Source organism: Borostomias antarcticus, assembly GCF_949987555.1.
Source record: "Borostomias antarcticus genome assembly, chromosome: 15".
Classification (NCBI taxonomy): domain Eukaryota; kingdom Metazoa; phylum Chordata; class Actinopteri; order Stomiiformes; family Stomiidae; genus Borostomias; species Borostomias antarcticus.
In genome coordinates, this window is record NC_140248.1 from 12041483 (window position 1) to 12064693 (window position 23211).

General features: G+C 47.3%; 1 protein-coding gene across 1 annotated transcript; it reads left to right on the forward strand.

Moving 5' to 3' along the window:
* Positions 1-4998: 4998 nt before the first annotated feature.
* Positions 4999-14807, forward strand: gabra6b (gamma-aminobutyric acid type A receptor subunit alpha6b; the record flags this gene model as incomplete). The annotated part of the gene is given in 10 exon segments (XM_084449948.1): positions 4999-5046; positions 5050-5087; positions 5226-5344; positions 5767-5834; positions 6527-6747; positions 7091-7173; positions 7264-7407; positions 7836-7988; positions 12282-12538; positions 14547-14807. Coding segments are annotated over 10 exon segments (1392 nt in total).
* Positions 14808-23211: the final 8404 nt, after the last annotated feature.

Genomic DNA, 23211 nt, shown 5'->3' on the forward strand with positions numbered 1-23211 from the left:
ACACCTTTTTAAGCTATAAACACTGTCTCAGACTAGTGGTTAACATGAATAACTGCAGTGAATATAGAAAGGAGACACTGAAAATGTATTCCAAAATGAACATTTATTGTAAAACAAATTCAGTCTGAAATGTGTGGTTCACGTGGAGGAATATGTGTGTGTGTGTGTGTGTGTGTGCATGTGGTGGGGGGGGGGTGTTTTCCATCTGATGGATGAACATAATCTTGTCTTATGTTTTTTTACAAATCGTGTAGCTTGTGGTGTCTGTGGCATGGATAGTGGCGTGGTAGCGAGACTCCGCCCCCGTGGGTAACAGCTGGTCGGGGACAGTACCATGCACCCACCGGTGAAGACCATGTGTCTCTAGCCCACTCAAGGGCTGTGTTGTGAGGTCCGTGGTGTGGATAGTGGCGTGGTGGCAAGACTCCGCCCCCTCGGGTCTCAGTTAATCAGAGACACGGCTTTCACCTCCGAGTAATCTCTACGCACCCAGGAGTGAAGACCATGTGTCTCTAGGCCACTCACGGTCTGAGTTGTGTGGTCCGTGGCGTGCATAGTGGCGTGGTGGCAAGACTCCGCCCCCTCAGGTCAGAGCCGGTCGAGGACAGTGTACCGCTCTCCAGGCGACCCACCTGCACCACGGGTGAAAAACGTGTGTCTCTAGCCTACTCAGGGGCTGAACTGGGAATGAACCGGGTCAGAACTGGGAGGGGGGGCATTTTTGTGTTACTCATTCATTTCCTATGGCGGTCAGTTTTGACCGGGAAGTTCGGGAACAACCCTGATGTTATAAAGTTGACTAAAACCTCAAAATTCAATGCAAGTGGTTGGTCAGCAGTTGTATATGTTCAAATGCCTAGTGTGGAGGCATAAGGCCTTGAGGCAATCAAATGTAAAATACAATATTTATGATTGATTGTAAATTGGTCTGACTTGACCGAACACTATAGGAAGTTTAGCTGAGTAGGGGGTCTCACAGTGGAAACTGTTAAGCCTATGATGGACGTGTAATTACTGAAAGGGTTCAGTATTTAGTTGAGGAAGTCCTTGGCCAATTTCCTCCCACAGAATACTTAATATACTCTAGTCAAACCATCCAGTGCGCCTGTGGAGAAGCTTTTTAGTCTTGGAAGTCTCGACTGTACCCCCATGTTTTGAAAAGTATATTCTCCTGCGTTATAATCAGAATTTTGGAGTAAAACAGTAATCTAGAGAGAACATTGGATGGGTGAGTTGAAATTTGATAGAGATTTGAAAAGCCTATGCACCGAAATAGTTTGCATGTAGGTAGGTGTTTTGAAAAGCCTATATGCACTTCTATAAATTGTATGTAAGCCTAGCATTGACCTAGTTAAATTGGCTAGCATGCTAGAAGCAAAGTATCCAATATTGAAATTAAAATGTCTCAAAATAAATTTTTCAAAATAATCTATTCAGTCTGGTGACACATGTCACCATCTCTCATATGGTTTGCGTCACTAGATTATCTCGACCATGAACAAGGCCCTCAAAAGGCTTCTTAGAGGACGCCAGGGTTTGAGATCAACCTTGGGACCAGCAGCCAAACTTCATGGCTCACTGCCCTTTTTTCACCACAGGGGGCGTCACCCACCAGTGTTCAAGGTCGCAGTGCCCTTCACCACCACCAGGCGTGGACAGGGCTGCCAACCGGCTCAGGGGGCTCGGGGCGGGTGTGAGCTTTAGCCTCAGTCGGTAGAAATTACCAGAGTCCTCCTACCAGAAACCTGCCTTTTGGTGTCTTGGCTTCAGCTCTGTGGTGAGCATGCATTGCCAGATAGTTTTTTTTTTTTGTCAAGTCAAGTTCAAGTCAAGCTTATTTGATACAGCACATTCAGTAGACTCAGCGTGCTTCAAGAAGCCAACAGCCTCTTTTGCTCTCATCCATATCCTCCTCTCGTTCTGATTGGATTAAGATGTTTGAAATACGTTTGTTTCACTTGTTTTACATTGTATCGCATGTGTAGTTTGGCACTGTGGGCACCATGGTGCCTGATCCTTTGATCCTCAGCCCTCTCACCCGTAGCCTCGCCAGAATGAACAGAGCACAAACAAGTGAGCCTACGACCACTGCTGTGGGCGGCCCCCCTGACTTTGACTTGACACCAAGTTTCTTTTTCTGTATCTATGAGCGGTTACCATAGAGACTGAATAAAGAAGCTATTCCTACACCAGCTGTAGGAGGGAAATCATATTTATGGCAGCAGTGTGTCTACATATCACGTTAAGGGCAACTGCAATGCACATTTTACATAATGATATACTGTATAATCAAGTGCAGGTCATGCCTTAGCAGTTTTTGAAGTTTTGATTCAAAGCAACAACATTTTAATCAGCTCTATACTGCTGCTTTGCTTCGCGTCCCTGACTGGTGGTGTTTCGCTGCCGAACAATGATGCAGTTCTCTTTATACCAGAAGATTCTGAGGCGTGTGTGTGTGTGTGTGTGTGTGTGTGTGTGTGTGTGTGTGTGTGTGTGTGAGAACTATCTTCTAACATTGTTGCTTCCTCGCAAAACACTTTACTGTGTTGACCACATGTCGCTGTCCGTGGTGCTAAATTGTCCACCACACATTTCTGGTTGCTAACGTGTCAGTATCAATGAAAGTATGTGGTTCCAGAATTGGTCTCTCTAGCCATTTGAAGACCCACAATAAGGAGCCCCCAGGAGGACCATCGTTCTCGACTTCGAATGATCGCCACTTATGGCTTACTGTCCATCATGGAATTTTCCCAATGAAGCATAATGTTCCTCATACTGTAAAACAGGTTGGTTACCATAGATACTGTATGCTATGGTGTTTTGTAGTCCTCTGTGGGAGGTGGGCTATATTAATAGCTGCACGGCAGAATTACCACAGAGAAAACACAAATATACTTTCTGAGTGATCAAATGTTGCATCACCCTGACTGTCCGTAGAGCAGGCAGAAGTGCATAGGGAAGAGACATGGAACAGGGTGGACTAAATATTAGCAGTGAGTGAAGTATGAGACTCAATGGAAAAGCAGTGCATAATTGCCATGTATAATGGTAGAGCAGTGTTTGATTAAAACACTTATGACTGAATATACTGTAGTGATCTCGTTTGAAGGTGAGACATTAGAGCATGTTCTTATCTGGGCAATTAGCAATAAGGGCCTTTTTAACAGGGCTATACTAAAATGCCCTTCAGTGAAACTGTGCCATTTTGATGACCAGCGCTGACACTCCAAAAGACCAACATAGCTTAACATCACTCACAACTATCTCCGCCTCAGTGCGCTCTGGGACACTCATCATGCCCATTTGCCTGTCATCCAGCCAGGCCGCCACATCACGCCTCAGCCACCCCGACTCCGCCATGGCGCCACACCGCCACAGAGACGTCCCCCTCTCCTTAATGATGTGTGCCGCTGTAGAAGGCCCTGTATTGACTGTAAGTAAATGGACCCCCAGGCCCCTAATGGATGTTATGCCTCATCAAGAGTGGGATGAATCATGCTTGTGCCCACTGCTCGCGGCTTAAAGTGCACTACCACGGAGGTGGATTAGAGAGCAATGCCCCCTGCCCGTGTCACGCCGCTGATGATGGCATAGCATAGAGCGCCAAGTACATTCCCAAAACTGGATTCTGAAATAAGCCTCGTCCCAGGGTTCCTGGCTCAGGAATGGTCCATGTTAATGCTGAAGGAATCATAGTCAGCTGTTGATTTCCTGTTACTATAACTAATTACTACTACTACTACTACTACTACTACTACTACTACTACTACTACTGCTGCTGCTGCTACTACTACTACTACTACTACTACTACTGTCACTAATCTACTAGCACAACTACCGTAGAACTGTTTTGCAACCATTTGTAGATTATAGTAGTATTATAAGTTTGTTACACCTGGAGTATATAACACAGGTGCACCTGGTACAATATAGTTTCTCTGCATGGTTTGCAAGACGGTTTGTAAGGATTTCAAGTATACTGTATTATGAGATTATGACATAAATCATAGTTTTAGTTCAATTGAACCAGGAGCTGTATGCTGCATAACTTATTGGCAACACTTTCTTCTTGTCAGAAGAGTGTACTGTGCATTCATCCCTCCTATATGCTTTATAATGTAGATAAGCTACAATATGGAAAAAATCAACCGCCAGAATGGAAAAGTAAACTTAAATGAGTGAAAATTGTCTACAATGTTTAATTTTGTAAATTTGAGCAAAAGTGATAGTATTCCTGTTGTGTCAGTTTTAAGCGTAGGCTACTCGGGATCAGAATCTGATTTATTTTTGCCAGGTAGGTTTTCACACATACTAGGAATTTGTTCTGGACTGTTGGTACATAACACTAATGAATAGACAACAATAGATAGGGTGCAAGGAAGACAGATGCACTAAACACTTGACTACTAAAAGCACTTTATTTTCAATTTAGCAGCCCATATGTAGTTATTGTATGGTCTTTTAACACCTTTTGGTGATCATGAAATCTCTTCAGTGCACAAATAGCAGCAACAACAGAGAACTGACTTTGGAGTGATCTACCTCCTACTCTCCATCATCGCAATATGATCCACTAATCCAGCTGCATTTTGTATTTGTTGACATATGCCGATAGTTGAACTGCGTGTAAACAGCGTGACAGAGATAATGGAATCATTGGACTTGGCCATGACCTAGGTCAACAGGAAATATTGAAAATATTATCCGCTGTAGCCCTCTCACAAATACATTGAAAGCATCTCTTATCTCCAAACGGGTATCTGCTAATTCCCTGAACTACCAATGGATTTCTTCATTCTAATCTCCCATAATGCCTTATTCGATTATTGTCAATGACCTCCGTCCCTGCTCTTCAGTCTCTTAAAACTCTTTAGTTTTTCAACTGAGCGAGTCAGATGAGGCGCAACCGCACGGGGGAAGTCAGACTGGACTGGCGCAAAAACCTCGCGCTACACGCCTGTTGTGATCTGTGTTTAATATGCTTCTAAATCATGGAATATGCAGATTTTAACAGTTGACCAGGGCTTTTTGGCTGTGGGGAGTTTATGAGGCATGGCTTTCGTTCTCACTTGTTTATTTCTGTCCTGGTAAGTACATAAAACTCATTTTCTCCGACTTTTACGCACGTTATTGGTTGTTCGATTTCAGTAAGTTGAATCAAGTGGAAAAAAACATCGGATTGTGAATCTGCACTTTTCTTTTTCTTTTTTCTTTTTTGTTTACAGTGTGAGCAATGTTTGGGGAAAGCAGCCGATTCAGACGAACATCTATTTGGATAATATCACGCGTATATTGGATAGATTACTAGACGGCTATGACAACAGACTACGACCTGGATTTGGAGGTACTATTGTACAGTACATATTTTATGGTTCTGACAAGTTGAAACGATACTCTTCCATGGTCTATGAAGTTTCACTACTCATTGTTTAACGAGCTTTTCATGTTCATGATATGTTTTATGCCACATCTTGGAAAGTATTTGGAGTAATTCATTTAACTGTCAAATTTCTGCTCTCAGGTGCTTTCTGTGTGTCCGGGCAATTCATTTTGTCCCTAACCACTGAATCTCTTTTTAGCAACGATTCAGCAGCTATTCTTTATTATTCTGATATGCTTCTGTAGAGCTATTTCACACTCAAGCCTACTGCTTCTGAATGTGCTGTTATTACATGGCACTACACTGTGTTAGCGTTTCATACTGCTTGGTTTGAGCGAAGTTTGTTTCTTTGTGCTCTTTTATCAAAACAAAACTTTCATTTGTAGGTCCAGTCACAGAGGTCAAAACGGACATCTTTGTCACCAGCTTTGGTCCTGTGTCGGATGTTGAGATGGTATGTAGTGCACTTGCATAACACCAAACTCAAGAGCTTGTCTCTATATGTATTTATTTATACTAGAATAGTGTACAATGTAAACATGGCGGTGAAAACACTACAGTATTTGGGCATTGGGAGGGAGGCGGTTACTACATGTCGACAGCCTCAAGTCTTCTTCCTGCCTTTATTCTAGCGTTTGGGCTGGATGTCATTAGTGCAGCTTAGGGATTTTAATCTGCCTGGCAATCCCTGTCAGTGAGGGTCCCGGGCCGCCTGGGCATTTAATTTCCTCTACACACTATACAGTTTAACACAGCATCAGTCTAAAGCCACTTCTCTCACCACAAGAGACTCTGGTGGCAATCCTATAGGCCGGGGTAGATACGGCTTTTCAAAGAATCCATTTGATATGAAAGCATTCCAGAGTGAATCATACACACTGTTCTGTATTGAAGGTTACATTCATGTGACCGTATGTTCCATTCACTATTCAGACTAATACAATACTTTCAAAACACAACAATGAATGAGTTTACTTTTAATAATATTTTAAGTTATAATATTTTAAGTTATGATTATTGTTGCTATTATTAAATGTGGATGAATGATCCATATTTATTCTGATAATATGGACCGTGTTGTACTGTAGCCTGTACTGGTAGCATGCTGTTTTCCTGGCCATTTTCCGAACTGACTATTCCCTATAGGAGTACACGATGGATGTATTTTTTCGCCAAACATGGATCGACGAGAGGCTGAAATTCGAGGGCCCCATAGAGATCCTGCGGCTTAACAACCTCATGGTCAGCAAGATCTGGACTCCGGACACGTTCTTCCGGAATGGCAAGCGCTCCATCTCTCACAACATGACCACTCCCAACAAGCTGTTCCGTATCATGCAGAATGGAACCATCCTCTACACTATGAGGTACTAGTGAGCGCCACGGAGACGGAACCGGCCTGGGCCAGTCCTGAGTACTACAGCCTCAGGTCAAGCATGGAGCCATTAGCAACACACACACACACACACACACACACACACACACACACACACACACACACACACACACACACACACTAATATTACAGCATCTACACTTACAGTAATGGAATGATGGCCTACTACATTTACCTTGGTGTATCGCTATCAGTGATCTTTTATTCATGGTATGGCGGTAGCCCCAGCAACATTCCGTAGGGGTTCAGGTTTGGATAAATGGTTGTCATTGAAAAAGTGTGTCAAATTATCTTTTCCCACTATTTCTCTACAGACTGACCATAAACGCAGAATGCCCCATGCGCCTGATGAACTTCCCCATGGATGGCCATGCTTGTCCCCTCAAGTTTGGTAGCTGTAAGTTGCTTTCGATAAGCCTCGGTCAGACAGATGGTAACTGGACAGTGATTACAGATTGACTGGCTCTGTCTTAACCCCACTGTCCAGATGCTTACCCTATGAGTGAGATTGTCTACACGTGGAAGAAAGGGCCTCTGTTTTCGGTGGAGGTCCCACAGGAGTCGTCCAGCTTGCTGCAGTACGACCTGATTGGACAGACAGTGTCCAGTGAGAGGTTGAAATCCAACACAGGTAAGTGCATTTTTTTCTATCTCAGTGCTATGATCAAATTCTTCAAGTTACAGTATAGGCTTTGCAGCTCAGCAAACAGCTATGCACAAAGTGCATAACTTTACACTCCATCAAGCCAAATATTCTATAAATGATATAGTTGGCGTAAAACAGAGTATGCAGTATGTGCATGCCGCTACAATTGTTCAAGCTGAATTCTTTTTTCTTTAGCATGAATTGAATGTTTCAAATCGATGTTTGTTTGATATTCAATTTGCAGCGTTTTGACATGTGCCATGCTTGTTCAGAATGTGCCATGTCTCCCAGGGCTGCTTGCTCTCTCATGTGATTCTCAGTTGTAACATAAATTGGTATCGTGCTCCTCTGTGAAATGCTGATTTGTCAACCTGTCGCCTGCAGAAGCAAAACTCTCATTTGTTTCCTGACAGGTGAATACGTAATCATGACTGTTCACTTCCACCTGCAAAGGAAGATGGGCTTCTTCCTGATTCAGACATACATCCCTTGTATCATGACCGTCATCCTTGCCCAGGTCTCCTTCTGGATCAATAAGGAATCGGTTCCTGCTCGAACTGTATTCGGTAGGCCTCTTTACACTGGTACCATCCTGCCTTAAGCCTCAGCCTGTCTCCATTACCAGCATCCATCATTACACGTTACCCCTTCCATTTCAACCCAACGGGTCCTGATCTAAGTTTGAGATTGTTTGCATGCCGTTATAGGATTCATAACAAAGGCGGATGTGCCAGTTCACCACCCCACAGCAGCAGCCCTTCCTGGGTGAGTCAGGCCAGGAAAGCTGGAGAAGTTGGTTGGAGGTTTCCATCTGCGTATGGAGTACATGACTCAATGGAGTGTTGTACCACAGTCACAGTAGGCTGACTAACTGAATGTAGGTTTTGGGGATAAGCCTTGTCATTAGTTTATTATTGCCCAATCAGTGGAGGCAAAATCAGTTCCCTGCCCAATCAGATTCAATCCAGATTAACAACCTAGCAACCACTCCGCCAAAGACAAGTATGATTGGTTAAAAGAAACACATCGTTTTCCCCCCTATCTCTGAATGGTAATGAGTCCAGCCAGAACTTTCTCCAGCGCAGGCACAGCATAAACGAGTTGTGGAGATAGGTCTGGCTATGTGAGACTGAAGTCATAGGAGCTGTCACCTTACTCACGATCTCTATTTCATCCTCCGTGGAAGAGCAGAATTAATTGTAAATCACTCCTTTACTGAAATTGGTCATGCCAGTCAGGGGTAGGGGGAGAGTGTTTACTTGGAAGGTTGCCGAGCTCTCGCAGGTTCCACTTGTCCACATTACATCACGCTGCCATTGTGTCACAGCTCTCTGTGGCCTGGGGAGGAGAGGCTTGTTCAGGTCCCGTTGCCTTCCCTTTTGATTTCCATATTTCCAATTTTGTCTCAGTTCAATTTCGGGAGCAGGCCTTTGTAGATTACTGTATGTTGTGGCTCTCCTCTCCACTCCTCTGCTTTCCACTCCTCTCCTCACTTATCCTCTCCACTCCCTCCTCTCCTCTCCTCATCACACCTCACCTATCCTCTAATCTTCACTCATTCCCTCTTCACTCCTCTCCTGTCCTCTCCATTCCTCCCCTCACCTATCCTCTCCTGTCCTGTCTTTGGAAGGGCAGCCGGCATTCTGACATGCCCCTCAACTCATATCATACCAATCATTAACATACCAATCATTAACGTGTAGAAACGTGGGGCGCCCTCCCACAGAACGCACATCGGTGAAAACTCCACTACACCAATCTGCTCTCTTTCCGCACAGTGGAGGGGATAAGTACAGAGAGACAGAGGTGGATGTGCTGCTAGTCTCGCAGGCCAGACGAGTCGACTTCCGGTCCGGATTGTCTACTACGTCTGGTATTCAGGCGCTGAAATTTTGTTGAAGGAAGTTGGGGAAAAAAACGGGTGGATATCCTGTCAAAATTCCGTAGAGAGTAGTAGACAGTTCGGACCGGAAGTGAAGAGTTTTCTTAAGAACTTCCTTTTACAAATTCTAAGCGGCTGAAGTCCAGACTCTCCTCCGTAGAGAGTTTGGCTCTGAGACTAACGTGTTGCTATCCAGACTAACGTGTTGCTATCCAGTGGTGGATGGGAGGAATACAGAGAGGCTGTGGTGTACGTGTTGCTGTCTGGTGGTGGTATGAGCGTCTGGTGTGTTCTGATGCAGTGTGAGCGTCTGCTTAAAACATATTGGGTTCGCCCGCCCCCCAACCCACCCCCCCCAAAAAAAGGTTTCACACCAGTGTTTTTGATGCCCTAATTTGCCCCTGTAAATCGAAAGTGCGGCATGCACCGGTGGAATATCAACAGCTAATGATATGAGGCCATGCAAGCCAAAGAGCCACACGAGTCGGAGTATTGCACTGACAGAGAGACAGAAGGAGAGCAGAAAACAGGGCAGAGTGCGAGGGGGAGCGGAGGGGGTGAGTCTGAAAGAAAGAGAGAAACAGAGAGAGAGAGAGTAGAGAGGAAGTAGAGAGGCTGAGGAGTACATTAAGCCATTGTGGTTGTGCTGCTGCTACCCAGGCAGCTCTTCCCTGAAAGCTGAAAGTCCCCTGAGCGGAGGACTCACTGACTTAATTGAGTGGGGCCTAATTTGTACCTTGCTTTTTGCTTTTAAAAGCACACGGATGCCTCCAGCTCTTCAGTGCTCCACCCCCCCCCCCCCCCCCCTCCCCCACACACACCCCAATGTCTCGTTTTCTCCTACCTCCTCCATTTTCCTGACACACTTTCTCCCACATCCTTCCTCTCCCCACTGCAATCAGTTAACAAATGCGTTGAGTTGGCAGACAGGCAGAGTCGTTTTAATCTGGAGTGTGTGTGTGTGTGTGTGGGGGGGGGCTTTCAGAGCTGAAGCCCAGTTGAAATGCAGTAAAACATTATTACATCCACTTAGGTGCTCTACCAGTCCCCGTTCAAGATAATGATAAGAGCGGCACGGACCATGGACATTTAAGTCATGGCCAACTAGAGCTGTTGTTAAGGCCCATGTCTGTGTAGCACAGTACAGTATAGCAGGTCCATTGTGTGGAAGAAGCATTTTCTGAGTAGCCTGGTACAGTAGGCTCACCTCTTATGCAATACAACCGTTCTCTCGCTCAATACTGAGGATCACAAGTGGCACATAACATTAATGCGGTTGGATGATTTGTGATTTGAGCCGTGTCGGTAGAATAGTCTAGACTGTGGCAGAATAGAGATATGAGATGTTTGAAAAGATCATATCCCTGTATGAGTGAAGGGACTACATGAAGGGACTCAATATGTCATATGCCAAAGGGGACTCAATAACCTTAATATGCCATGAATAACTATGTGATACTGTACATACTACTGTAGTAACATCATAGTTATACTGAACCTGCAATGCAATTACAGTGAATTAGTGTTGTAGCAGCATTGGTTATTAAAACGCGTCACTGTAAGCTACCTGTGTGACTGGGACTTACAGCTGCGTAGTCTCAGAGAGCCCACACCTGTTCTCTGTAAACATCTCCCATGTAACCCTTCATCCATTCGGAAGTGTGTCTCCTCCTCCTCTTCCTCCTCCTCCTCATCATTGCTCTACTGTCCCTGATTATTCACAGGGCTCAGCTCATCCATCATCACCCCCACTTCACACACACACACACAAACACACACACACACACACACACAAACCTCCCACCCCCACCCGCCATCAGCAAACTAGGCTGCACTGGCACCTTGCCGCTGCCCGTATCCCATTCATCATCGCCGCTGTCGTTTCCCGTGCACACCGGGCATCTCAATCGGTAATGGGTGCTCCTCTCTATACACCGGTAAGACAAACTCCATCAACATCCTCCCCCTTCCCCCCTTCCGCTCCAGTCTAAAGACTTGCGAATTCCATTGACATAAAAGTGGATTTTTGTCCCAAGAAGTGCAGGGACATTACAAGGGACAGCTCCACTCATGCTGATGCGCGTCGATCTAAAATAGGTGTCTCACCGTATATACGGTTTCGTATATTACGGCGCGTAGGGACTCGCTATCGCAGAACGCTGACGCACAACACGTCCGTTGTTTGCGCTCGGCGCCGTCAAGCCTGGGCATCTGGCAAAGCCTGGGCATCAATACTCATCTAAATAATACATAATCTCTTGCGGTTTGATGCGCTGTAATGCAGCACTTATGTTAATGGTTGAGTTGTTTGCTGCTGATTACTGTATGCTGCGAGAGTCACTGCAAAGTGCCGCAGCATACTGTAAGTGAGCACTCCCCAAAAAGTTTCAAATGTTGAAACAGAGTCTATCTGCATGAAAGTGATGCATAATGCTCCAACACTCAATAAGAAGGGCATTCTATGATGTAGAATGACGAAAAATGTTTTGATCTGATTTGATCTATTGGGTTCATAGGAAACCATTTCAGGGCACATGACACGCTTGAATAGAGCTTTGACCATTTACCCTAAAGCTACATGATCACATGGAGGCCAGTGGAAGCTCACATTAAACAACCAGTGAGTTTAACAGCAGTCCTACCATTAGATGGTTGTTCTCAGTGAACCATGTTAGTCCCCCCCCAACCCCCGCATTGGTCTGGCTATGGCCAAATCGAGGAGCGCATTGTCACCATCTGTTGGAGAGGCCTACTGTGGATGGTCTCCGGTGTTTAGTTTAGTTAAGTTAAGTATTCTCCCAGGTGTAGACCTAGCGACAGGATTTTATAGTACTATTAGAACTAGAAAGTTCTGAACGCGACGATCACCGTAGATAGCATTTGAAACAAGACTGTGAGAGGAAGTGCACTGACATGTGTCCCCTAGCGGTTGTCCCGTTGTGACGCGTGCGTGTGTGTTGTGTGTGTAAACACCCAGGCATCACCACCGTGCTGACCATGACCACGTTGAGCATCAGCGCCCGCCACTCCCTGCCCAAGGTCTCGTACGCCACGGCCATGGATTGGTTCATCGCCGTGTGCTTTGCCTTCGTCTTCTCCGCCCTCATTGAGTTCGCCGCCGTCAACTACTTCTCCACGCTGCAGGCCAACCGGGAGCTCCGCAAGGCGGCCGCCATGAAGGTCGCAGCCCAGGAGGCCGCCGCTGCTGGGGGGAGTGACGGGGAGCTCACCTCGGTAATGGCTGCTTAGCATATGCACACCTATACACACAGGCCCACACACACACACACACACACACACAGACACACACACACACATACTAGTAGCAAACACATACCTACCATGCATACATAAACACACACACACATGCAAACACATCAACAAACACACGCACACAAACAAACACACACATGTACTCGTAGTAAACACATACCTCCCATGCATACCCAAACACACACACACATGCAAGCACATCAACAAACACACACACATGCACAAACAAACAAACGAACAAACACACACATTCACACACACACACACACACACACACACACACACACACACACACACACACACATACACCCTGTCCTTTCACTACACTCCCACTCCTGCCCCCTCACCCTTTAGTTCTTAGCGTGTGATAACTAGAGTGTTTGACGTGGGGGGACAGCCAGTGGGTCCGTGAGCGACGTTGCAGCGGATTACTGTACAGTATGAATAGATTAAGGGGATATCCGGGCAGATCATCGCAGGCTCACAACGAGGCTTCGTGCCTGAGGGGGGAGAGCCGAGTCCCGGTGCTTTGTGCCTCTCACAGAGAGACCGTCTCGCGGATCAGCCCTGGAGACAACGTGGGAGGACACGTTTCTCACGACAGCGAGAGGTGTGTCGGTATATCCACACACACACAAGGAGAGGGAGGGGTACTTCTCTCCATCTGTCGCCATTTGAATTAGATGTATTATATATAGATATATTTTATCCACAGGTCACAGGCGACAAAACCTGCTTTGCTCAGGGGATAACGACAGTGATATGGGGTTGGTGTTACGGAGTCCCTGTTTGCATACTGAGGGCTCATTGTTCACCAGCTCAAATTGGGATTCCAGCTGTATTTTGGAATGGATCCTCCCCCACGTGCAATACCCAACTGACTGGATAGTGTCAGCATGAACAGTGTTCTCAATCCTGTAAATGCATTTCCCAAGACCGGGAAACCAACACTTTGCGGTCTCGGAATCCGATGTTCTCTGCGGGCGCCCGCCACTCGACTCTCGCTTGTAGTCAGCGAGCTAAAATGTAGAACAATGGAAAGGAGAGCCGGCCCCTCTGGGATCCGGCCAGGAAGAAGCCAGGCCTGTTGTCGTGTTTTCAGAAAATAGCCGTGATGGCGGTGCGGCGTGCCAGCCGTGCGCCCGCCCCCCTGCGGAGAAGCACGCTGGCGAGCGGCAGCTGACATTCGCAGCTCCAGCCTGGCGCTGGGACGGGGTCCAGTCCAACCCGCATGGTCCCACCTCCCCGATGCACCCCCATCAAACACACGCACACACACACCACACACACGCGCACACCAGACACGCGCACACGCACACATCCGCCCACACGCTGACACACACACATGCACACATCCGCCCACACACACACACACACACACACACACACTAGACAGCTACAGTATGATACGGCACAATATATTGCGAATACATAATGTCACACCACGCTCTTTGTCAGTGCATTGTACTGTAGTCCTGGATGTGTGTGCCCCAGAATACATATGTGGTAACGATTGTGTTGTATTGTACTATACCTGGTTTTATACTGTACACCTTTGTGTAAGAAACAAAGTATATTATTGATGGGATTGTTGAGCGGGTTGTGTATACACATAATTGGCTGTGTCCTGTCACAGATTAAAAATGCATTGTTCAATTAAAATCTCATTACTAAGAATACAACAATTGATTTATCATTATTATTACCTGCGATTGCAGTTATGCTTAAGTGTTTTACAGGATCCATACTTACACATCTCATCGTTCTCTGCCCAACTCTCTCTCTCCCTCTCTCTCTTTCTGTCTTTCTCTATGCGTGTGTTTTGTGTGTGTGTTTGTGCGTGTGTGAGTGTGTATGTATATATGTGTGTGTGTGTTTGTGTGTATGTATATGCGTGTGTGTGTTTGTGCGTGTGTGTGTGCGTGCATGCATGTGTGTACGTACATATGTGCATGTGTGTGCATCCCAGCTGGACCCCAGCAGTGTGCTGAAGAAGAGGATGAACTCGGCTGTGCTGTTTGAGCGGCCGGCCAAGACGTTCCCCAACCCTCCGGTGAGCGCCCAGGCCTTCCTCCAGCAGGGCTCGGCCGTGCCCGCCAACAACCTGCTGACCGGCACCAGCATCATAGACAAGTACTCTCGCATCCTCTTCCCCCTGTCGTTCGGGGCCTTCAACCTGGTCTACTGGATCGTCTATCTCACCAAGGACACCATGGAGCTCTCCAGGTGAATAGAGAGCATGGTGGTGATGATGATGGTGATGATGATGATGATGATGGTGAAGATGATGATGATGGTGGCGGTGTTGGTTGTGATGGTGATGATGGTGATGGTGATGATGATGATGATGATGATGATGATGATGATGATGATGATGATGATGATCATGGTGGTGGTGGCGGTGATGGTGATGATGATGATGATGATGATGATGATGATGATGATAATGATGATGATGGTGGTGGTGGCGGTGATGGTGATGATGATAATGATGATGATAATGGTGGTGGTGGCGGTGATGGTGGTGATGGTGATGATGGTGATGATGATGAGGAGGAGGAGGAGGAGGAGGACAAGGAGGATGGGGATTGGTCAACTTTCTAAATGAAGGGGGTTTGAATAAATATCAGCGACTATACTTGTAGTGTTTCCGACATGGGCAATCATTTCAGTTTTTCAGCTTGTTTTTAAAAACTGTCCAGAGAGTGAAGATATAGTTAAACCCTGGTTTTAAGTGAACATGCAACCCAGGAGGCCGGCCGGCAGTCAATGACACATGATAAAGAGACTTAGCCTAAACGTAGTGTAATGACAAAGGCTTGTGTGGCTTGACACACACACTGCCGGAGGTGATAATGTCCTCAGGGCTTGATGCGTCTTTCATCGTAGCACACCACGATCAGCCTAGTGCTTCAAATAACCACGCACAAAGAAACACACACACACACACACACACTGCTGTTGGCGGCTCGCTCCGTGGCTTCAGAAGGATAATAACACACCATGGCGTCGTATGTTTGGCCCATGAGGAAGTCTCTCTCTCTCTCTCTCTTTCTTTCTCTCACTGTCTCTCACTCATTCTACCCCCACCTCCCTCTCCTCTCTCTCTCTCTCTCTTTCTGTCTCTCTCTTTATCTGTCTCTCTCTCATGATGTTTGACGCCTGGGAGATCATGAATTATGTAGCAATCACACAAAGCGGCTCGCCATGTAGTTTCAGTGCTAAATAATAACTGTGCAGCTGTTCCGGTTGCGCCACCAATGTTGGGGAATGACTGCAGGAGAGAGAGAGAGAGAGAGAGAGAGAGAGAGAGAAATAGAGAGTGTGTGAGTGAGTGAGTGAGTGAGTGAGTGAGTGAGTGAGTGAGTGAGTGAGTGAGTGAGTGAGTGAGTGAGTGAGTGAGTGAGTGAGTGAGTGAGTGAGTGTTTGTGTGTGTATGTGTGTGTGTGTGTGTGTGTGTATGTGAGAGAGAGAGAGTGAGTGAGTGAGTGTTTGTGTGTGTATGTGTGTGTGTGTGTGTATGTGAGAGAGAGAGAGAGAGAGAGAGAGAGAGGGTATGTACTTCTAATTGTAATACAGCCCCATAAGGTATCATTGGCAACCCCATTCAGATACAGAGCTATGCTTCAGAGTTTGGCGCTGCAGGTTGCCAATGAGATAGAGGTAATCATTTTTAGTTCTCTATTATGTACACCCTCTCTCTCTCTAAAAATCAGGCACTTGAAGCTCCTAGGCGCATCCTCTGAGAAGCGATATTATGTTGTCAGACGTATGACTTGTGGGGAACGTTGCCAGACTTTCTTATTCTCCCACTCACACTGGGGAGAATAAGCGTTTGTCAAACATTGTTGTCTTACATCTTACTGTACATCTGCTGTCTTACATTTATACATAAGAGCATCAATAAGAGCACTTAGGAGCTCTCCCACCTGGAGCAACAGTGTTCCATTCACCCATGAAGGTCAGTCAACTGCAAGACTGGCTGTCAAATGAGAACAGTGTCGCTGTGTTTCTATCCATGCCTGGGTTTAGGCATTTCCGAAACACTGCGCTCGGCGTGTTATGGCGCACGCAAAGCAAACCTTTACTTTTACCTTCATAAATCAAACGGTGGACTCTTGGTACAGTATATTCGCCGGATTGACAGCGCAGGGTCACGCGGAAGCGTCACGCGGGCCGCCGCTGAACACCGCGGGCTTAACGCCGGGCTTTATCCTCTGTCTCCTCGTCTCTGGTGACGTCGGCCGACTGCTCTCCTCTCCCCGGTGGAATATAAAAGGAAGGGCCTGAGGCCTGGTGAGACGAGTCAGTTGACATGACGGTGACATGACACGATGTCTTTGACATATCCTGAACTGTCGCTATTTGTCGATAGGGACTGAAAGCGCCGGAGTAGCTACCCACAATACCGTGCGTGGCGCCACGCCAAAGCCCACAGGGCCGCCAAGCAAATGGGAGGAATCCACAATAGAATAACTATTAGAGCCATTTAAGTGAAGACACACAATGAGTGTGTTTATTGTCCATTCTCCACAAGTGCCAGTCACTCTAAGCCTTCAAGCTCCTGCTTTACACAAAAGTGTTACCTTGCTTTTTTTTTCATTAGCTGCCAACCACAAACCTAACCTCCCCACTTTTCCAAGGCACGCTCATCTGAACCCACATTCATGAAAGCAGTTATTCCTTCCAAAGGATACGAATGAATAATATTACCTGTTTTTCAATACATGCCCTTTTAATTGAATGCAAGAAATCAGCGAAGGGCCCTTTCCACTCTTGCGGCAACTCTTTAAGTGATCAGATCTGTCCTCGGAGGGGGAGCGGGCAGGGAGAAAACGCGTCTCTTTCGGAGACACGCAGGTTGCCTTAGTGGGCATTGTACCCAGCGTTTGGTGGTTCTATAATGAATAGGGCCATTCTTGAAAGGACACTTAATGAGACACATTTGCTGGGGAGGCCTCAGATGCCCAGTGCCGGGGTGTCTGGGAGCTACCTGTGGGCGATAAGCCTCCCTTCTTTATAGCCCAGCCTTGTCTTCCAGACTGCAACAGCTATCCCCTGATGGTGTTGCTCATGAATCAAACCCACTAAATGTCATTTCTAACTCAATTCCTATTTTCCAGCGCAAGCCTTTGCAATAACGCTGGTGTAATGATCGTTCAATTACTGACTCTTAGACTGAGGGTGGTGGAGGCCAGTAAAAGACTGCAATCGCTATCTATCACATTTTGCCTATCGTAGAATATTCAACCTGCCCGTGTGTGTGTGTGTGTGTGCGTGTGTGCGTGCGTGCGTGTGAGTTTGCGTGCATGCATTTGTGTGTGTGTGTGTGTGTGTGTGTGTGTGTGTGTGCATGCATGTGTGTATGTATGTGTTTGAGTTCATGTGCTGCTTGTGTGTGCACTGCATGTACTGTGTGTGTGTATGTCAGTGTGTGTGTTTGTGTGTGTGTGTGTGTGTGTGTGTGTGTGTATGTGTGTGTGTGTGTAGCAGGCATGTCGGTCTGCATTCATGCAGAGAACTGTGAACAAGTATAGATCCATGTACCGTAGGATCTCTCTCTCTCTCTCTCTGGCTCTGAGCGAGACCCTGTCATGGTGAATTGCTGTTCGCCTCACCCTCCCTGGAGTGGTGATGGGGGAAGGACATTTCCTGGCGCTCCGCACCTTGACCAGTCAGCACTCCCCCCCCACCCCGCCCCCCACCCCCTCACCCCCCCAGTCGTTTATAAGACCACATAAAGAGACGTGGTCCCCGGGGGCGTGTTCAGCCCGCAGATCAATACACGCCCTCCCGGTTCGCTCTCCCCCAAGCATGCGCTTCGCTTGGGTCCACACCGCCATCACCACGGGCACCAGGCGCGAATGAGAGAGCGCCGGAAATGGCGGCACGCTTCGAGGGCTCCTCCAGTTTGACACATCCGCCAGGAGGAGGAGGCGTAGGTGTGAAATACCTGGCAGAGTCCCGCGGGCGGGCGGGCGGGGAAGGTGAGGGGACGAGGGGGAGAGAGTCGTTTTCACGCGGTCGTCGTCGACCTCCCGCGAGAGAGGCGTGCATACAAATCAGCAGGTGTGCACACACCCGCCAAGATGGGAATCAAAACAGAACGCCTTCCAGTCCGTCTCTTTGCGGTATAGACTCCGGCTTGCTCCGCTTTAGTGCTGGAATGGGTAGGCGTGGGCGTCTGTGTGTGTGCGTCTGTGTGTGTGTGTGTGTGTGTGTGTGTGTGTGTGTGTGTGTGTGTGTGTGTGTGTGTGTGTGTGTATGTGTGTGTGTGTGGGCGTGTGTGTGTGCGTGTGTCAATGCCTGTGTGTGCGCGTGTGTACTTTTGCTACACACTCCATCTCCCTCTTTGTTCCGTAGATGACGGGAGAGCTGTATTTGTTTTCACAAGCATGGCGAGGCGTCCCCCCCCCGCGTATCCCCCCTGCCTTGTTTGGTACGCTCGCACGCCGGCGTCTGTGGAAAACCGTCGACTGTAATGGCCTCTGACACCCCGGTGTTCTGTGCTCACTCTTTCATCTTTTGTCTCTTTACCTTTTGTTACAGGGACAGTGTGTAGACCGCCTGGAGGTTCTCCTGCTGGGATACACACTCATACTCTCTCTCACTGGCTCACACACACACACACACACACATGCACACACACACAGACACACGCACACACACACACACATACACACACACACAGCCACATAAGCGCACACACACACACCCACACACACAGTCGTAAGTACAGAGGACGCGCACCGCTTAGAGAGATGACAGAGACTCTTGCCAAGGACTTTTTTTTATTCTGCCTGCGTGCAATGTGTTTTTTTTCCCCCTGTAAGTATGTGAGGCTTTTTTTTTTAGGGTGGATCTGGGCCTGGGAGCACAAGTTCACTCGCAGCCAGTGGGCTCTCGGTCTATTTCAGTCTTCATCTCTGTCTCTCCCTCCCTCTGTCTGCCGACTCTGTCGTCCCCCCTGAAGATAACTGGACATGCAGGGCGCTCCTCTTTCAAGTGAGCGTCCCTTCCCTTTCTCTGCGCGTACCAGAGGCTGCGCTGGGGACCGTGGCGCTGCTTTTGTCTGTGTGAAAAGACACATCTTCCCAGGACCGCGGGATGCATCTGAGGGGAGAGCTGTGCCCTGGCCCTTCCTGGCTCGCTCCTCCACTCCCCCCTCCCTCTCCTCCCTGGCTCTCTCCTCTCCCCTCCCTCCCCCTCCTCTCTTCCCCCCCCCCCCTGTCTCTCCCTATCTCTCTCTCTCTCTCTTAACTCTTCTCATTGAAAATGTCTTAGGTACGGTCATATATTCAAAGGTTTCTTATGGTACAGTACAGTATATGATCCTTGTGTTCTTTATTTGTTTAGCTGATGCACGTGCACACACTCCATCCCACCCAATTTTCTTTTTTTCATGGAATGTTTTTTTTACATAGAGAGGGAAGGATCATAAAATACAAATTCATTTGTTGATCATTGGTCTCTACAGTTAGGTAGGAGGACAATACGTAAGTCTGTATTTGTACTACTGTACCCCCCGGGGTGTGTACTCAGAATCAGAAGCTGACTTTGTTCTGCTACAGTAGATCAGTGGTATTAGTACAGTATCGTTTCCTGGCAACAGGCAGGCCACCTCTCAGCGGATTGATTTATTCCTTAATGCCTGCATTGCTTGTTGTAATATTTTCTATTTTTGCACTTTTTATGTAATTGCATCTGCCATTATTGGAGTTGAAAAGGGAAGTGGTTGACAATTATTCATCAAAATGGCAGCTTTACGTTTTAATTTTAAACAGAATCCCTCACAGGCAATTATGCATCATGCCAAACACACATCCATTAATTAGTTGCTTTGGGGATTAACATAATAATTATGCACCATTCCCAATGAAATGGGGAAGGTTGGCGGTTAAACCCACCCACCTCCGTCTATATCACCTGCGTCATATGTGCTTGTGTTTATTGGATATGAGCATGACTCTAGTGTAATACCCTCCTGCTTGGTAAAACAGGGACTTCTACATGGCGGATGAAAGCTCCCCTGTTCATCTCCTCCTTGGTGGTTGTAAAGCAAGATATGAAGGAGGGAGGTGACGATATCAGACCAAGCCTTCTTCTCCCTCCTACTGGTGTCTGACACAAAGGACATGGAGGCGGGACATCCCACCGGAGGGCGCCGCATCTCTGGCTCTCAACGGGACCAATGGGAAAGGCCAGAGGGGCAACCTTGGTGATGGAACGGACCACTGTACCTACTCTAGTGGCTTGTCAGTGGGCTTCAAAGGAAAAGGACGTGCCGGGGGATTGTGTGTGCGTGTGTGTATGTGTGCATGTGTGTGTGTGTGTGTGCATTTGTGTGTGTGCGTTTGTGTGCATGTGTGTGTGCTTTTGTGTGTGTGTGTGTGCCTGTGTGTGTGTGTGTGTGTGTGTGTGTGTTGGTATGCGTAGGCAGAGGTTGGGAGGCGGATGCTTTTATTAATGACCTTAATGATTGTGTGTGTGTGTGTGTGTGTGTGTGTGTGTGTGTGTGTGCGTGTGTGTGTATGTGTGTGTATGCATTTGTGTGTGTGTGTATGCATTTGTGTGTGTGTGCATGCGTGTGTGTACGTGTGTGTATGCATTTGTGTGTGTGTGTATGTGTGTTTGTATGCATTTGTGTGTGTGGGTGTGTGTGCGTGTGTGTGTGTGTGCGCGCGCGTGCGTGTGTACTGGTATGCTTAGGCAGAGGTTTGGAGGGGGAAGCTTTTATCACTGACCTTAATGATTAGTCATGACCCCCACGCCATCAGACTGTCCCAGCCTCACCTATGAGGATCCAGCAGCATGACCTTCCAGCGTTAGTGTGCTCGTTAGGGGCTGGCCGGGGGCGTGTGTGGGGGGTTGTGACAGGCCATCCTCACCATTTTATTGCACCCTACCAGCATGCGTTTACAATTTACCATTACTGTATTCCCCCGGGTTCTTTTTTTCTACACACACATGCTGAGAAGATCTAGAGGTGTCAACATGAGGCTATGAAGAAATTGTAGTGTATATTTGTGAATATTTCACTATTAATGTTGTTGGAGACTTTTCTCTTGAGGACCCTGCTTGATGTAGGCTATGGCTATAGATTTATGATTTGAAATCATTTGAAAATGGGCTGCAGCTTATGTAAATAATGAAATATTGACAGTGACTCCATGCAAACTCAGTGTAAGGTACAGTAGCCTACATTAAAACACATTTGTTTTTATTTCTCCTCGGATTGCCTGTTTTTATTGCAAAAGAGCACAATAGTTGGATGTTCAGATGTTCTGGCCTGTTTATTATAACAAGCTCCGAATACTGTCTCTATTCTCCGGATAACACCAGGATTGGATGTTATAGTATTATGTCTAATAAAGCTAAATTATGTATGTGTGCTGCTTTCTTTGTACAAAACACAAGGCTTAATCAAGGACATATGCACTCACTTCCAGTTAAATATGGTTATGATTCCATTGTCTTTGCAGCTTGTCAAGTATATATTACAGCAGCTCCTGTTAGTAAACTTTAATCTCCAGAATCTCTAGAAAGAAAACAACAACTGTCCTTGTGTCCTCTGAGAAAAAGAGTGTTGTCCTCCTCAGGAAGTCAAGTCAAGAAAACGGTATTATCTCCCCGGGGCGAACTGTAGCACAGCCAGCAGTAATCACATCAGACAAATAATAAACAATAAATGCAATATGAACAACCACATCACGTTGAGTTAATGGGAGAAAGCAGAATAGCACCTAATCGCAAAGCAAGGCCCTGTGACTATCGTATGCTTTTCATTCACCTTTACGTAATTCTCCATCTACTCTGTGAATGGGTTTCTACAACGGACCGGTCGCACAACTCTTGTGTGTTGGACGGGAGCCGGCGTCTACACTCGCAGCGGGCGGCGGCCTCCCGGGGTTGAGGAGTCACGTGGCGGGCGCTAGGAAAAGAGGCCGAGCAGAAGTGGAGCGGCGGCGCTGGCGCACGGTAGCGGAGGTCCGCCCGGCGCTCCTCCGTTCATCTGGACGGTACAAACTCTGCTCGGCCCAATTTATAAGTCTTCCTCTCTCTCTTCCTCCCCTCCACCCCTCCATCTTGAGGGCAGCCAACAGGCAGAGAGAGAGAGAGAGAGAGAAAGGGAGGAGAGGGGCTAAGTTGACTCGTCCTCCAGACCACGGGACGTCCGCCCATGCGCTCCAGTCAAAAAGGGTAGAGTGCCACCTATTGGTTCAGAGCGGGCATCCTGTCATCCTCCCTCCGCCTCCGCATGCGGCATTATCATATCGCTTACGCTGGCGCGCCCACGCATGGACACGCACGCAAGACGCGGGCACACAGGGGAACGCACGCACAAGCACAATGCCCACGCACTCACGCGGCCGAGGCGTTTCGAGGTGTGAGATATCATGCGTTCGTTTCTGCCGGTACAGTTGCCGCGCTCATGTGAACGTGGACTTTTGCTTGTGCGGAGCGCTCCCCTGCTTGTCAGATGTGTGCAGGCGGAAGGAGAGCTGAGATAAGGCCCTATGTTCCCTGTTACCCGATCTCCATGAAGAAATGCCATACATGGATACACGCACGCACACACACACACACACACACATACACACACACACACACACACACACACACACACACACACA